At 41.7% G+C, this 16,849-nt stretch overlaps 1 protein-coding gene across 1 annotated transcript in view; it reads right to left on the bottom strand.

Annotated features, from left to right (window-relative positions):
* Nucleotides 1–16,849, bottom strand: part of TMEFF1 (transmembrane protein with EGF like and two follistatin like domains 1) — a 134,340-nt gene that overhangs the window by 17,939 nt on the left and 99,552 nt on the right. Inside the window, exons 6-9 of the mRNA XM_030473910.1 lie at nucleotides 10,799–10,947; nucleotides 9,884–9,949; nucleotides 5,146–5,269; nucleotides 868–1,026 (exon numbers count right to left, since the gene is read on the bottom strand). Coding sequence (XP_030329770.1) covers nucleotides 868–1,026; nucleotides 5,146–5,269; nucleotides 9,884–9,949; nucleotides 10,799–10,947 — 498 coding nt within the window. The remainder of the gene's footprint in view (nucleotides 1–867; nucleotides 1,027–5,145; nucleotides 5,270–9,883; nucleotides 9,950–10,798; nucleotides 10,948–16,849) is intronic.

Raw genomic sequence — 16,849 nt, forward strand, 5'->3', positions numbered from 1 at the left:
ACTATTCATTCATAGGTTGTCACTGTACATCACTGAGTTTGGGAAGCCATGCACTAACACAGTAGCAGTAAGTATTATGGACCAATGTAACTGAGGCTAAAAAAAGTGAAGGACGACTTGAGGAAGAAAAGGCACAGTGTAGCACTGATGCCCAAGCGTAGGACTTCAATGCTTCATGCACCTATAAGGTAACTAAAGTCAACCTTAATTTATCCCAGAGCCCTCAGACCTCATTGGGTTCAAGTCCTTAATAAGCAAATTGAATCCCTTGTCATCAAAAGGAATCCATGGCTCTCATATCAGTTTTCATACAGGGCGAGACTCTGAGACAACCCAGAAACTTGAACTCTGCGCTTATGTGTCTTTAAATTGTATAAAATAGATTCCCATGGAGAGCACCTAATAACAGGACTAGGTGCACATTACTTTCCAGAAAGCATATATAGTGTGAGGGATACTCCTCCCTCTGTGTAACACCATTTACAGTGGTACTGCAAGGAACAGCATCTTGTCAACCTCTCTGGTTTCACTGGGCGGGAGTAGGGATTATAGCTTCTATGAGATACCAGCAATGCTTGAGTAAGTTCAGTGAAGGTCTAACGCAGTAGCTGACCTTCTGGATGTGTTTCAAGGCTGATCTCTTCTGCTGGGTATTTCGTCTGGGGATTCAGAGCAGTTACTGGTGGTTTGTGACCAAAACCACAAAGGCCATAGGATGTTACATAACCCTACAGCTTCAGTCATTAGGTATTTTTTATGTAGATATTTTAGGATAAAGCACATAAAATTATGGCTGTCAAATATTTCAATACAGAAAAAGTATACCCATACAATGTGTAATTTTTCACTGTTTTTGTCTTTACCTACCTTGTTATGCACATGACAATTGCAACTATAATGGCAATCTGTACAGCTCCAATTATTGCTGCAATAAGGACATGCGTAAGCTTTTGTCTACTTGGGACAACATAAAGAATACTAAAGTCTGTCTTTTCACAGTGCTGTCCAGTATATCCTGATTCACACCTGAAAAATAAAAGGATTATTTTAGGGAATCTGTAATTTGAAAACAGCCCAGTCATTCTGCAGATGAAATAAGGAGTTCAAGGTGACTCTAGCTGAGGAGTTGGTGAGAAGGTGGAGGTGTGGAGATATGCTCTGCTTTCATGGATGTGGTTACTAGTGGCCCTCTGAAAACACACCAGCATGGCGAAGGTCCTCATGTGGCAAAAGAAACATGTGGGATCATTATTAAATTAGGGGAGGTTTTAGGAAGAATAAAGCGTCTAGGTGAAACAAGTAGAAAAAGTTAAATGAAACACAAAGAAGCATGCTCATGAAACACAAAGTGAGCATACTGGTTTGGCTGCAATGTCAGTATGGGAGAGACGTGACAAAGACGAAGAGAAATCTTGAAAAATATGAGAAAAGGAAGACCTCTTTTTAAGCTGCAGTCTACTGAAGTGGAATCCTGCAAAACCTATCGGACAAGACCAGCATCAAACCCCCTCCTGCCTTGTCACTGAAGCAGAATTTACCAGAGGTTGGGTTAGAAAACCGAGGAGCCCACAATGTTCAAGTTCATGGAAGAATCCATAAATATTGGCTAGGGATGGGGGAGAAATGGCTGGAGACAGAAGAGAAACAGCTGCTCTAGATGGTACCTTGCCCAAGCAAAGCAGCAGTTAGCTCAATGAGAAACACAGCAGAGGCTGCTCCTGATCAGCAACATAAGTTCAGGGAATGCCAAATGTGCCAGCAGTGAGGGTGGCAGAGGAAACATGCTCTGGAGCAGTTCATGTTGGAAGGCAAGAGAGGCTGAAGCACAACATGGAAAGGCAAGAGCCACCCAAGACACCGAGCTGAAGTCTGCGGAATGAAAGGCCATCATTTACACCCCTAAGCAAGTTCCTTGTACAGCTGTCCTTTAAACTGACTGATGCAAATGCATCATCCAGGGCAACTGAATCATACCATTAGCCTCCAGCTCTATGGTAGAAAGCTGGAGAAGAAATGCTCACACACAGGCAGAGAAACAATCCTTTTGTAAACTGGATCAGATAGACCCGAATGCAACACAAAATCAGTCTCATCCATCCAAAAGTTTTGTGCTAGGGTAGGAATTAATTCTGTTTGGAGGAACAAAATAAGCACTCCACAGCCACTCCTACAACTGCTAATGCAACTCCTAATTCCCCTTTGCATTCAGGGATAACAATTGGGGTTTACATGTTCATAATCTTGTGACTCTACTTTCTCTAGCCATCAGCTGCTGTGTAAGGAGTTTTGGTTCAGGCATGAAACAAGTTCTCGTAAGAGCAGAGTTATTAAAGAAAAGCCCTGTGTACTGCATGTAAGCTCAGTAATGGCTAGGAAGGGAATCAAGAGAAACGTGTATTAGCATACATAAAGGAAGAGGATGGGGAACACGTTGGTAATAATGCAAAAAGAAACAATTTAAGGAAGAGGACTCCTTGCTAGTGGAGAAGACTGAATTCTTATGGTTACTTTGCTTTTGTTTTCATTAAAGAAGGTAACAGTCAAAGTGTGATTAATGTGAGAATTGCTTTAAAACACAGAAGGCAAAACAAAGCAGAGGGGGCACAAGTAATTCAAAGATGTTTTCTTAGAAACACTGAAGCCACAGGAAATTATTTCTGAGGAACATCGAATGGAGACTCAGGAGCACTGAATTCCTGTAAAGAAGTGCTTGTGTTAAGAACTATATTGGTGGTGGGATGAAGTTTAAGCTTCACTTAAACTAGTGGGCACTAGTTTAAGCTACCTTAAACTAGTAGAACTGATTACAAAGCATTCTGCTGCATTAACACATAGCAAGATAATATAGCATTAATTGTTATTATTAATTAACCTTGCTATTGTTAGCAAGATAAATAGAAGTCAGCATGGGTTTATTAAAATATGCTGATCAGTCAACTAATTGAGTCAGCATAAAGAAGTTCTTTGCAAAGGATTGACCTGTGCCTCCTTAATGGAGCCTGTCATAAGGAGGGGGAAGAACTGCATTGCACAAGGAGGGCAGCAGCAGACAGACCAGATCACAGCTGTGCAAAGGCTGCTAAACTAAATATTATGCAACAGACTACTACAAAACCTTCCTCCCACCTGCCTGCTAGGAGTCCTGGAGCGCTGCTCTGCAATGAGCAAGGAAATTCACTGCTCTCAATGAAAGCAAAAGTCAGAATTTGCTCTGCACAGGTATTTGCTGCAGTTTTGTAGGTCATCTGAAACCTCACAGAGATCACTACCAGGAAATGAGGACCAAATTAAACAATGTATATGCTAGATGTGTATGAGAAGACAAAGTATTTGAAAATAACAATCTGCCCCCAGCATTCACCATGATATGTTCCTTGCCAGAGAAGGGGAGAATTTTTTTTCTGGGAGAAGTACCGGATTACTTCAGCAGATTGCTGTCTGATATAAATCATTTGTTCCTTATTAACTCTGCTCCAGTAGGAAACATGCATAAAGTATGAGGCCATCAGTACTTAAACAGCCAAGAAAAATCCAAAGGAGATCTGATACTTAGGGTTAAGAACTGACAGTCAAAATTCTTGACTGGAACCATGTGAGGGTTGTTGAGCAAGGTCCAGTGCTGAGACACTGTTCAGGCTGTTCAAATAAATAACTGAAGGTAGTAAAAGTAATTAGAAAATAGAGTATAAAGGGACACTATATTAATTAAATTCGTCAAAACATTGCCTATCAGTAATTATTACAGTAATAATAAATATTTACATGATTGAACAGTAATTAAATCATTAATGAATAAATTACTATGTGATTAGTGCCTTCCAGAAAAACAAAAGTCCAAGAAATTAAAAAAAAAAAAAAATCAGCCAGGAATATTTTCCTTGAAATACCTCTACTTTAAATATTTTGAGGAGAAATGCATCAGAAATTGTGTTAAACACAGCTCTAGATTAAAAGAATACTGTATTCTTATACTGCTGCATAATGCCCATCAAGATGATGTGGGGGATGCACCCAGTTTCCCAAGAGAAGCAAAGCCATTTTGAGCTTGCTTGGTTCTGTCCAAAGAAAAGAAAAAAACAAGTAAGTTCTCCTGGAAAGGTGAAAATAAACAAGAAAGGGTCTTGGATGGCAAAAGGAATGATATAAGCTTTCACATGCTGAAGTTGACAACAATACTGGCTCTGCCTTTTGGGCTTCCTGCTCTCCGATCAGTCTGGAAACCCTTAAATCTTGGCAGGGCAAAACCCCCTTAATATCCTTGATCAATAAAGATCAAAGGACAAAATTTGAGAGTATCTATGGATTTATAGCTGAATTTTCCAAAGCAAAGGAAAGCAAAGAGTTATAGCATCTTTGACCACATTAATCTGAAAGTACAAGCTTGCAAGACAGAAGTTCAGGAGCGAAAGCTCCTAATAAGTAGGGCATTACATATCATTAAGAAGTGGCCACTTTCTATAACAACTTTTAAAATTAATTTTATTTTTTGAGGAAAACGAAGTTGCAGAATTCAGTTGGTGAAATGTAAAGAAAAAAGTTATCTGGGGGAGATAAACTGGAACATTCAGATATCCTGGGAAACACTGAGTGGCTTTATACTGAGTGTACTGAGCCGCTAGATTATACTGCAGACAAACAGTATAGGCTAAAGAATATGTTGCAATTTTATACTCTCTAGATGAAGCCTATTACTGTGAAAAGGGCAATAAATGTTAAAAATAAGATACTGATACTCCAGAGAGAGTTTATGACAGGAGCAATAAAATGCACAGACAGTATAAAAACAGACTGAGAGGTCTATGGGGAAAGCAGTCACACAGAAAAGCCATGCAAGGCAAAGGCATTCTTTTTGTGGGGTTTTCTTTCTCTAGATAGGATTCAGCAGCTGAAAATAAGAGGACAACACCAAGGCCACACTACTCTTCAGGGATATTAAGCCTCTGAACTACCTGACTGAGCGTCTCCTCTGAGCACTATGATTCACATGATGGGAGCAGCTGGGTGCTGCCCACAGCATAGGGATACAGCTCTTGTGCCACTGCTTAGATAAGTGCAAATTGGTACATGCTGTAATTATGTCTAGAGAGCATTTTGATTAAGCTTTACAGCAATTTCAAGCACACTTTGGAGGCACGCAACACTTACCGGCAGGAAGCCTTCTGAGTGGAATAAATGAATTCACATTTTCCATGTATACAGTAGCCATTGAAGCTTTCTGAACAAGGTATGTGGTTTCCAATGTAAATGTCTTCTCTTTGATCGCTGGCGTCTTGAAAAGAAATATACATAAACGATTATAAATGGCTGTATGACATTCATTAAAAAATCTCAACCATGAAAAGCATATCCTTAAAAACTTGTAGCAAATAGAGGAACACAGATTAATAAAGCAAAGGCTTAAGGGTGAAGTTTCAGATGCGCCTAGAGATTTGCTAGAATGTACTGCACTGAAAAATGATCTTCAGAGACATCTAAATATGCTTCTTATGTCAGGTTTCTTGCAAGGAGAAAAGTATTCATGACAGAATCAAGCCAATGCAGGAACATCAGCAGAAGCTTTGTCAGTGGCATTGGTACAAAGAGCTAATACATAGATACAGAGAGCTCTCTCACATGCGTAAACAGAGGAAAAAACCCCTGAAGGGTTAGAAAGAATCTGAACCATATTTTACTATTACTGGGTAGAAAACAACTCGATAAAGCCCAGATCTGACTGGTACCACTGGTTGCTACAGCTGAAATCAAACACACTCCAACACTGGTCTTCCTCAGAGAAATGTTTTTATGGAGAGGGAACTCAGGACAGCTCAGCACAGGAAGGCAGCCCCTTCTGTGCCAATATCTTTCATGCTTCTGTCTTGTTACTAAAACTACCTAAAGCCGCATACATTTTCAACCATTCTTTCCCCAAAATTTTCTATAAAAAAAGTCCTGAACACAGAAGTTGATAATTCATAAAGAACTTCTCTAAAGAGCAGGGATCTAAACATGTGAGTGTAATTGTGGAATATGTTCATTTCCATAGCAATAGACTATAGCATCACAAGTACAAGATTATAATGGACTGCAGGTGCCAAGCAAAAAGGGACTTTGAAGAAGAAATCTCTTATACAATTGCAGATATTTGAAATAACACCAGCAAGAAAGAGCTGCTGGTTTAGATCTTTCCTGAACATATTCTGGAATGCTTTCTAATTTGTTCCAGGAGAAAAAAAATAATCTATGAGAGGTTTTAGATACAAGGAAGCCTGTTGATTCAGGCTATGCTTCAGAGATACAGAAGACTTCATAAAAGGAAAGAACATTGCCTAACATTGACAAGATGTCTACCACTGCCCTGATGCAATAGACTATGTTGTGGCATGTCTAGGAGGAGAAAAGTGCGGATGTCTCTTCCCAAAACTGTTGCCTCCCTCCCTCTCCAAGCAGTAATTACTGTCACATTTGGTCCTGATCCAAGGCTAATAACAAACTACATACAATTATAGATCAGGAATGGTTAGGGTTGGAAAGGACCTTAAGATCACCTAGTTCCAACCCCCCTGCCATGGGCAGGGACGCCTCACACTAGACCATGTCACTCAAGGCTCTGTCCAACCTGGCCTTATTCTGTTTGTATAGCTGTGCCATGTCTGGTTTTAATGCACATACTAATACAGAATGTGAGGCCCAGTGAAAGATGCAACCCCTAGAAGGTGGGATGGCCATGGCCACCCAAGTCAGAGGCAAAACTTGTTAAATGCAGGAGGTGATTCCTAGTGTAAAACAGGCATTTACCCACCTATTGATGGGAATCCATTTTTAATCTGAGAGGCCTGCTAGACTGCTTCAGAGCTTCTAAGTGAAAGGTTTAACTGGTATAGGAGCCTTGAAAGAGTGACTGAATGTATTAGTTCAGATGCTTCACCAGAAGAAGGAAGAGGCATCCACAAAACCTGAAACCCTGATGCTCATCTTGGTACAACAAAACCAGTAAGCCAGCTGAATCTAGGAAAAGAGACCTTGCTGATGTAACTTTAGTATGCCACTTGCACTGCAGGAGGAGACTCATGGCTGTGGTTCTAGAGACTAGGAGGTGTTAAACACTCAAAGAGCAGGGTTTAACAAGAGTAACTCAAAGGAATTTAAAGCAAAAGCAAACAGAAGTAAGTGTGGACTATTCTCTTATACTGGAAGAAAAAATCATTCAAAGCCAGCTTTCACTATCTCAAGAGACATGACTACTGCATTAAAAAATTTCAAAACATTTTTTCTGCAGAAGGCATATTCCCTCTGTGCACATCATTTGCCAAACTTGAGACTGCACAAGCTACACACATTAATAATAATAATTATATACAATGTTTTTTCCACTAACTAGATTTCAAGAGCAATTTACATGCAATGAATAAAAGGCTGTAACTTCTGAATAGGAACCAAAAGTGGTGTTTCACTACATCACATAATAAGATGTATATTCCATTTGGTGCCTTTTATGCCTTCATAATGTAAGTGAAAATTGACATTAAATCATTCCAACTGGTACATCATATGGAGTGAAAATAAGAGAATTTGTGAAAAAAGAAAAATATACAGAGCTTTTTGGCACTGAATGGCTTTTCAAGAAGAACACAAGGAATGTTAAAAGCCATGGTGGGATGGCTTTTCTCTGGGAGGCCATGCAAGCGCAGAACAAGTATAATGACAACAGAAAATAAAGACCAGAGCTAATAGAGAAGATACTCAACCCTCACAACAAAACATGCATTAATACTGGCACTGAGGAGAAACAAGAAGTTATCATCATCAGTGATTCCCTCCTGTGCAGAATGGAAACATCCCATTTGCAGACTGGACCCTCTTTTCAGTGAATTTTGCTGCCTCCCTGGGGCCCGAATTAGGGATGTCATCACAAGATTAAAGAGCTTAGTACAACCTTCAGACTACTATCCATTCCTGCGCTTTCACATGGGTACTAATGATGTAGCAGCAAAAAGTCTGAGGTCAATCAAAAGACATTTCAGAGCCCTGGGAAGAATGCTGAAATATTTGGGAGCAGAGGTTGTGTTTTCCTTAATCATCCCAATAATGAGGGGAGACTCTGGAAGAAGCAGGCGAGCCCAGGATAGCAACACCTGGCTCCAGGACTGGTGCTTCCACCAGAACTTTGGGTTTTTAGACCGTGAAAGAGCTTTTGAGACACAAGACACAAGGCTGCAGCCTGATAGGATCTACCTGCCCTGAAGGGGAAAATGCATCTTTTGGCATAAGCTGGAGAAACTGATTGAGAGAGCTTTAAATTAGAATCAAAGGGGAAAGGGAATACCAACAGCATTGCAGTAGACAAGCCAAGGGTTGGCATGACATCACCCGAGGGCAGCAATGTTAGTGGGAACATTTGTACTGCTCCTGGGTGCACAGAGGTCTCAGGAACATACCTGAAATACTTGTATACCAACACACGTAATATGAGAAACAAGCAGGATGAACTGGAAGTGCTGATTACTTCCCAGAACTGATATAATTGGTATCAGTGAGACTTGGTGGAATGAATCCCGTGATTGGAGTGCTGGGATGGAGGGCTACACACTGTTCAGGAGGGATAGGCAAGGCAGGCGAGGTGGAGGTGTCACGCTGTACGTAAGGAAGAGGTTTGACTGTACAGCCCTTACAGTTAGTGATGATGTAGCTGAGAGCCTCTGGGTGAGGGGAAAACAAGGAGATGTTGCAGTCAGTGTTTGTGGACTGAAAAGGCTGGAAGGAATGTGCTGTGAGGATTTGTTAAGGACTTTGGGCTTGTCTAGTTTGGAGAAAAGGAGGCTGAGGGGCAAACTCATTGCTTTCTACATCTTCCTGAGGAAGTGGAAAGGGAGGTGCTGATCTCTTCTCACTGGTACCCACTGATAGGACGTGTGGGAATGGTTCAGAGCTGTGCCTGGCGAGGTTTAGGATGGACTTTAGGAAGCATTTCTTCACAGGGAGGATGGTCAAACACTGGAACAAGCTTCCTAGAGTGGTGGTTGATGTCCCAAGCTTGTCAGTGCTTTAAGTTAAGAGGCTTTTGAATGATGTCCTTAACAATGTGCTTTAGCTTGGTCAGTCCTGAATTGGTCAGGCGATTAGATGATCGTTGTAGGTCCCTTCCAACTGAAATAGGTCTATTCTATTCTGTTCTGTTCTAACTGTGCCATTATTTGTGAAAGACAAGGAGGAAAGGTTAACACCTATGCAGATCTGCCTTTTGTCAACAACTTGAGAAAGGCAGAGGAATTTTTTTTCCTGGACAGCAACACTTTGAGCAAGAGCCATGATGTGCAGAAGCATATATTTTTGTTCTGAGAATGTACCTAACATATGGGCTACTACCAGGTAAAATAACAGAGCAGAAAGTGAAACTCCGCCCTATTTCATTTATACTAAGGTTATTAAGGGGAAGGTAAGGTTCATATGGGTAAAACATTTTCAACCAATGTGACTCAGTGTATTAGTTTACTGAAAATATTTTAAAATAACCTAACAAATACAGAATCTGCTTTTTATTTCTCCCCGAAGTTAACAGAAAAGATGGGGTCGCAGGACAGAGGCTTGTGTCATTTCATCAGAAATGTCAGCTTGGTGTCTTCAAGTAAAGTAATTTTCACAGCACTTGTGGGGAGCCTAAGCCTGTGACCACTGCATAGTGTGGTGAGCAGCTGAGCATCTTAGATGAATACAGCAGGCAAAACTCACAAAAAATCATACACATCTTCTTTCCAGCCTTGCAATGCGCTGTAAGAAAAAAGCTGTTAACAGCTCTGTCTCAGTTCCAGAAATCAAAGCTGTAAGGCAGACAAGAAGGGACCTGCATGCTCTGTTTTCCAATCTTGTGAAACTGTAATCAAACAGCACAAAGTCAGCACAGTACCTTTCACCTCTGGCCGATACTGCATGCCATCATCTTTCTTTCCAACGGCGTTCGTGTCATCTGTTTCTAGGTGATAAATACATGCATGGATAGCTGTTAGGAAAGGTTTATTTCCAGACCACTACATGTATGTCATTGAGAAGCCAGAATAGTATTCAAAGAACTATTTAAATTGCAGTAAAACTGGACACATTCCCATGTTGTTCCTCCCATACAACCAGCACACCAGGTCAGTAACCCAGTGCCCAGACCAAGACGTGGCACACATCAAGCTGTAGGCTTTGAACTAAAAATTTTTCTGTGGTATGGGCCTAGGTTATTTTGGTGACAGTCTGGTTTTGGTTTTGGAACTGTCCAAGTTTCAGATCTAGATGTAACTGGCAAAGAGATGGTGGAAAGCTGTTTTTCCCATGAGAAAGTCCTAACTGCAAGATCCCAAAACTGAAGAGTCATACACATGACTAACTACAAGGCAGTAGACAAAGGGATTCAGTGGACCATTCCAACACTGGAAAAAGAAATGGGTTTTTGTGCAGTCAGGGCCCAACTTGACCACCTTGGAAGCACATTGTAAAGCCCACAGCAGCAAGAGGGAACATTTCCCATACATCGGTATTCCTTTTGCTCTCATACTTCTTACTACCTCCTCATGTAAGACACATTGGACTATCACTTAGATTCTCATAAAAGCTTTTGCTGTCTTTCCAAGTAACAGCAGCCAAAGAAAGGTAATGTAAACTCAGCACATATGTACACAGTGCAAACATACCTCTGTGTGGGAAACTCTAAAATACAGGTGGAAAGTTCACTGATAACTGGATCAGTGACTTCTGATCAAAAATGGAAAAGGGAAAGCTCTACCAAGCCCACTTCTGTCACAACTTACATTTACCGGAAAACCAAAATCAAGCATACCTGAGCAGTGTCCAAGATGCCTGATGTCGATCTGCTCTTGCCTCAGGCATGATGCTTCTCTAACAAAGCACGGATTGTTATAGGAACTTCCATCAGAAGCACATACAGGATTAAAACTGTATCCACTGCAGTCTATATTACATACACACCTGTTAATTGAAACATACAGCAAAACAAAATTGACATCCAGCAAACAAAAATTAAGTCTTGTTGAGTCCTGAGCAAACACTAGCTCATACACTAACGCCAGGAGAGAAGAGCATACTGTATGAGGATGCGGAAGAGTTTGTCGACGTCTCAGGCCTCCAAGCAGAATATACAGAATTATGAATAGGTGCTTCAATGTGTTTTTTAATAAGGTATTGATGTTTCTTGTCATTTTACTGTGATATCAATCTCATTGATTAACACCTGAAAATTGATAATTCATTGCTAGGAAGATTTACTACATTAATATAACAGTTTTTGATGTCTGTTCTCAAAACCAGATGAATATTCTACTTTTGGGGGTCTCAGGATCCCTGAGATGGAAACAGAAAGAAAAGGAGTCCCATTTCTGTTAAGCAGTAAAAAGATATTTTCTATTTCAGAGGTCGTACAGAATCAATATGCTCAGTTAACTGTGTCATTTCAGCAAGACGTTCATTTATACCTTTGAAAGTTAACAGTGGGGGTTTTATGTTGTATTTAAAACAGGATTATGCGATCTGAACTATTTTATATTGCATCCAATTGACACTTTGGTTGGTTTAGATGTGGCATTTTCCATATAACTTGTGACTTGGGATTTTAAAATGAAAGTGGGAAAAATGAAGACCTAGCATGTAGTTGCTTCCTAACCACACAAATATAGGACAGCCAAGGACTTAGATAGGGCTGTAACTTACCTGTTTTCAGTTAGATAGTTTTGTTGCCCCAACAAAAAGGCCTGAAATTTTACAGGTATGAATGTCACAGGAAAGCTTTCCAGCTTTCAAATCCCCAGCCCTTTTGCTTATTTTCATCAATATTCTATTTTTTAACCGAACCTCTATTTTTGAATGACAGTTTCTGTGTGTGTTTCACTTTGCTCTGCAAGCTCTGCTCTGCCTCTGGACTGGGAAAAGTAAGGAGTTTGGCTGCAGAACATGGGCCAAGGTGGGTACCATGTCCAGCGCTCAATTGAGCTCCTTCTAATGCCGTGAGAGCAAGAAGAGCTGCTATACATCTGAGGAGGTGCCAGTGGGTACATGATCCTCTCCTTACCAGAAAGCTCTGCATAGGGGGCACATGGTCTGAATTCTAGAAGCTGCTGCTACCTCCATCATGATTCACTGTTACAAAACATGGGGTGGGGAAAAAAACTCAAGCTACCAATTTGCCAGGGGTTTTATGTTCTTTCCAGCTGTTCCAGGTACAATTAAATTGTTAAATAGATGTATGTGTGCCTCAAGTCAGTAACAAATCTTGCAGCGGAACCCAATTCCATGCTGCAGAAGCACTGAAGGTGGCCAGTGTACCTTTCACTCTTTATCCACCAGTGCCTTTTGTTGCCAAAATTTACAGGTGCTAATTTTGCCAGTAATACTTCACTCCTGTGAACTTCAGGTTGTTGCTAGACAAAAGAACAACACCTCTAGTGCAAACAGGTTTTTAAGTGCACCTAATGGTAATGAAAAACTGCTGCAGTAATAAGTCTCTGTACCTTTTAGTGACCCGCCTCAAAGTACTCATGAAGCCACTAAATATTCATATGATGAACACATGATATTTTTTCTTACTAGAAATGGTAATGGTTGTAAACCTTAGATCCAGTAAGGGAAAGACTCTTTTGTCTACATGCTCCTGCATGATTTTAAGCCTAATAAGCCTAATGAGGAATTTATCAGGATTTACTATATGCAAATAAAAGGCTCAGCAGTTGTGCACATTTATTGACACACACGAGCAGACAGCTAGTCCTAATTTGTATGGCACTGGCTATGTGCTTAGCGATACCTTCATTCAGCCTTAAAGCTCAGGAACCACTGCTGCCTGCGTGCACCCCTCCTTGTCACGTTTGTATAGGTATCTATAGACCGATTCCATCTGTATTTCTATGTTCAAACAGCTCTAAATCTGTCTGTAGTCACCATCCAAGGTCTGTAGCACTGTAATTACTGTTGGATTTTGTCATTCCTGGTGACAAATAAGGTTAGTTTTGAAAATACTTTTTTCTTCCCCATGGTGACATTACAGGATAGAGTTGAAACTAGAGTTAGAAACTGCATACATTTTTGTGATTCACTGTGTTTAGATTTAGCATCTAATCTTAAATGTTTACTTTCTTCGCATTGCAAAATGCTTGTTTTGGTGGTAGTTGTGAATTCCTGACCCTGTTTTTCTGATAAACATTCTCAGTATTAGCTCCAAGCATCTTTCCAATGTACAAAAATTTCTTCTTATAATTTAAAATTTACCTCTGAAGGCAGGAAAATAATAACAAAAAACAACACCAAAAACTACAAGAGGAGAGCTTGTGACACTTCCACAAGTGCTGGAGCAGCATGAAGCAGCTGAAGCCCACTGACCAGCTGCAACAGGCTTGCAGCTGCTTTGTGTTGTTGAAGCAGGACAGACCTGGTGACTGCCAGGGGTGGGAGCGAGCAAAACGCCAGCCTGCTGCCAGTCTGGATGCTGGGATTTGCTGGAGGCTTGCAAGCACACCAAATCCCCATCGGGGCGCCGCTGGCACAACAGACCCCGACCAGCTGGCAGCCATATGCGCTTTCTACCCACTGGCTAGATGGGTCTTGCCTGCTGGACAGACCCATCCAGCCGGTGGGACAAGTGTCTGCTGCCCATCCGTACCCATGCTGCTCACGCACGTGCTCCCCAGGCACTGACTGCCCTTTCCCATGGGAGATGGGGCGGACAGTCCTGGCAGTGTCTGCCCCACTGTGCCTCACTGTTACCAGCTGTTGCTGACCACAAAACCATCTGGGCTCCTGGGCACCTCCTGGCACTTGTGTCCCTGATCTCCGGGATCTGCCCCCTCTTCCAGGAGCCACACCATTCTCCTTCCAGGCACCCTTCTCCTGTCCAAGGGCACAGCCTTTCAGGACACCTCTTCTCTCCAGAGCCCAGGCCCTGGGTTTGCAGTCTATCTGCAGAAGTCCAGCCTCCCAGCTGCTGAATCTGTCTCATGGCTCTTCACTAATTGGAGGATTCAGGACGTGACATTTTTGCATAGCCCAGGCATTACGCAGAATTTACAACCATTCCATGCTTGTTGCAGCTCAAGAGTTCAAAAGTTCAATTTCAGATGCTCACCCCCCAGCACGGCATCTAATTATCTGCCTGATGTCATTAGGTATTTCTTTGCCTAAGACCATGATGCCAAATGGTACGTCTGGCCTTCACCTGGCCATTAAGGTACTGGTGTAGATGCTTTGACAGAGCTGTCTGGCATGTAAAGAAGGTGGTTTATGTGCACTGTGGGATAATGAACAATTGAACTGGACTGATGTACCTAAACAAATTGAAATTATTATGCTTCATTATTCCAACAGAAAAGCCTGAAGCCTTCCAGAGGGCTGAAAGGGAATGAGTTAAGGTGAGGACACGGCTGTGACATGATGCTCTGATGCAGGGTCTCTGTGGATGCAGTAGGGTGGCAGAGAGGGAGCCAGCAGCACATGTTAGAAACCTGTACCCATCAGAGAGTCCATGTGGGGTGCAGTGAAGTTGTCCTCACTCATAGCCAGTTGCCACTGCACCCAAAATACAGCCAGGCCTGTGGGAAGTGCCACATTGTGAGACGAGCAGTCTTGTGAGACAAGAGCAGTGAAATGTGGCGAGTGCTGCTCTCAATAGAAAACATGAAACAAAGATGTTTTTAACTGCTCAGTGTTTGTGAAGGAAGGTAAAACTGTGGGAGAGCAAGTTGCTGCTCTGATGCTGCACATCAAACACATTGAAACCGGTGGCTGAGTGCCTGCAAAAGGACAGGACCACCACCACAGGCTGAAATAAAAAGGCACCTCAGGAAAGTATTGGAAGATCCCCAAATGAAAACATGTTCCATCCTCAAGCCAGAGAGCTACTGAGAGCAAACAATAGCTTGATACTGAGGAGATGACAGAAAATCCAGACTTCTGAGGGGAACCACGTCCCCTCACCAGTGAGTTTGAGTCCTAAAGCCAGGTAGAAGTCAAAGCCCAAGACTAAAAAGCACAGCCCATGGGGCTGAACCATCCCACAGAGTATATACAACCAGCACACAAAGTATGGGAGAAGATGAAGCAGACAGTGTCAATGAGCTAAAAGTGGGGCCTCAAAGGGCAGAAATCTTATCTGGGCTTTTGCAGGCAGGAGAAGCTGTGCGAGGCACCACAGACTGTGGGTTTTGTTTTTCTTCACAGCTGAAGGCTGAAACTGGACACAGAATTGAAGTCCCACATTGTAATCTGCTCTTTTTATGCTGGCAAGAGAGCACAAAGACAGCAGAGGACAACACAAAGAGCTGCTGAGGAAGGGAGGGCAGGAAAAACTCAAGATCATGAAGGGGGACCAGGATACGTAGAAAGGGCACCCAGAGAAGAGAGAGAGTAGACCCTAACTGTAAAATTCCTAATATCCCACCTTTCAAGCACTTATTCTGCCTTAGCTCCCACCAGCACTGTGCCTGTGTACATCGGTCCGTGACAGCAGTGCCACATGCAGCTTCCTGAGCTGGGCTGTGCAGCTACGGACGCTTTCCAGCACAACTTGAGCCGAATGACTGGTGAATGGCAGCCCTGCCACAAGGCTGGGTTCCTCCGTCCACCAGTCTGATGCAGGCACTAGCCTGAAAACTTAGCTTCAGGGCAAAGGGATTCAAAGGTTTTGATCATATTTCTAAATTCATATACCCAGCATAAAAATATTAGGCTATACAATTAGAGATACTTAACTAGAGGCAGCTGAAGCTTGAGCCCCATCTCTCAGGCAAATGCAGCTCTGACAGGTGTGTTTACTCCTTGGGAGTGACTCCCAAGATCAGAAAGGATCTTGGGAAATAAACCCCAGAATCGTGGAAATTTTCACAGAGGAAAGTAATCCTTTTGAAAGCTTGCAAAATAAAAATGCCAGAATACTTTTAAACATCATAGTATTTTTCTTGTAACTCTCAATTATTTATTCCTGCCATTTGGAATAACTCCCAGGAAGAATTGCCTCAAGTCCAGCAGTGGTGCCAGCATAAATCTGTGTGTGACAAACATGATTCTACTTGTTTTCCCATGAAAATAAAGAAAACTACTAACTGGTGCCTTCAGCCTAACGTATGGCTGCTCAGCACAACCTTCAGAAGAAAAGAGTTGATTGCTTAAGAAAAAGCCACTGAACAGAATCGTGTACTAACAACGTCTTAAAGTGCTTGATGCTTTCTTCATACCAGAAAGAAGTGAATGAGTGCTTCAAGTTTTTGCTGTAACAGCTTGTTGTAAAAGTCGCATTGGAATAAAAAGAGTCAGAGCACTACGGGAGTCTTTTTTTTTCCCAATAACATTCCTATTGGTTTTAACCAAAAAGATTGAAACAGGTAGTTATCCAAGTTGATGTCTTGCTGGAGAGGGTTGCTGCTCAGTGTCCTCAACAGATCTTTTCTCTTGCTTAGCCCTGGAACATCAACAAGACACATTCAGGTGTTTTTCTGATGTACTAGAAAAAAACTTTAATTTTGCCTCCTGTCACCAGAGAGTTGACGTCCTATGAAAACAGCACCAGCTTGCTGTGACAATGTGCTTTTAGAAGTTGCATGTGTATCGTTTGTTCATCAACACCATTAGTTAAACAGAAGAGCATTTTAATTTCAGGAAAGTACAAAGTGCTATAATTAAACCAAACAAAATTTCTAGGTGGTTTTAATAAATACGAAATGAGAATGTACAACTCATTTATTAGGGGCTACTAGGTGTAACAAAGAAAACGTGTTTAGTAAAATGATGTGACACATCTGAAATGAGCTCAGGCTGTAAGAGCACTTGCTGCTATGAGCAAATTAATTAGATCCCCAGAGATCAGAACACATTTCAAGGCTCTTTTTTGTTT

This window comes from Strigops habroptila, chromosome 1, assembly GCF_004027225.2.
Source record: "Strigops habroptila isolate Jane chromosome 1, bStrHab1.2.pri, whole genome shotgun sequence".
In the NCBI taxonomy this organism is placed as follows: Eukaryota; Metazoa; Chordata; class Aves; order Psittaciformes; family Psittacidae; genus Strigops; species Strigops habroptila.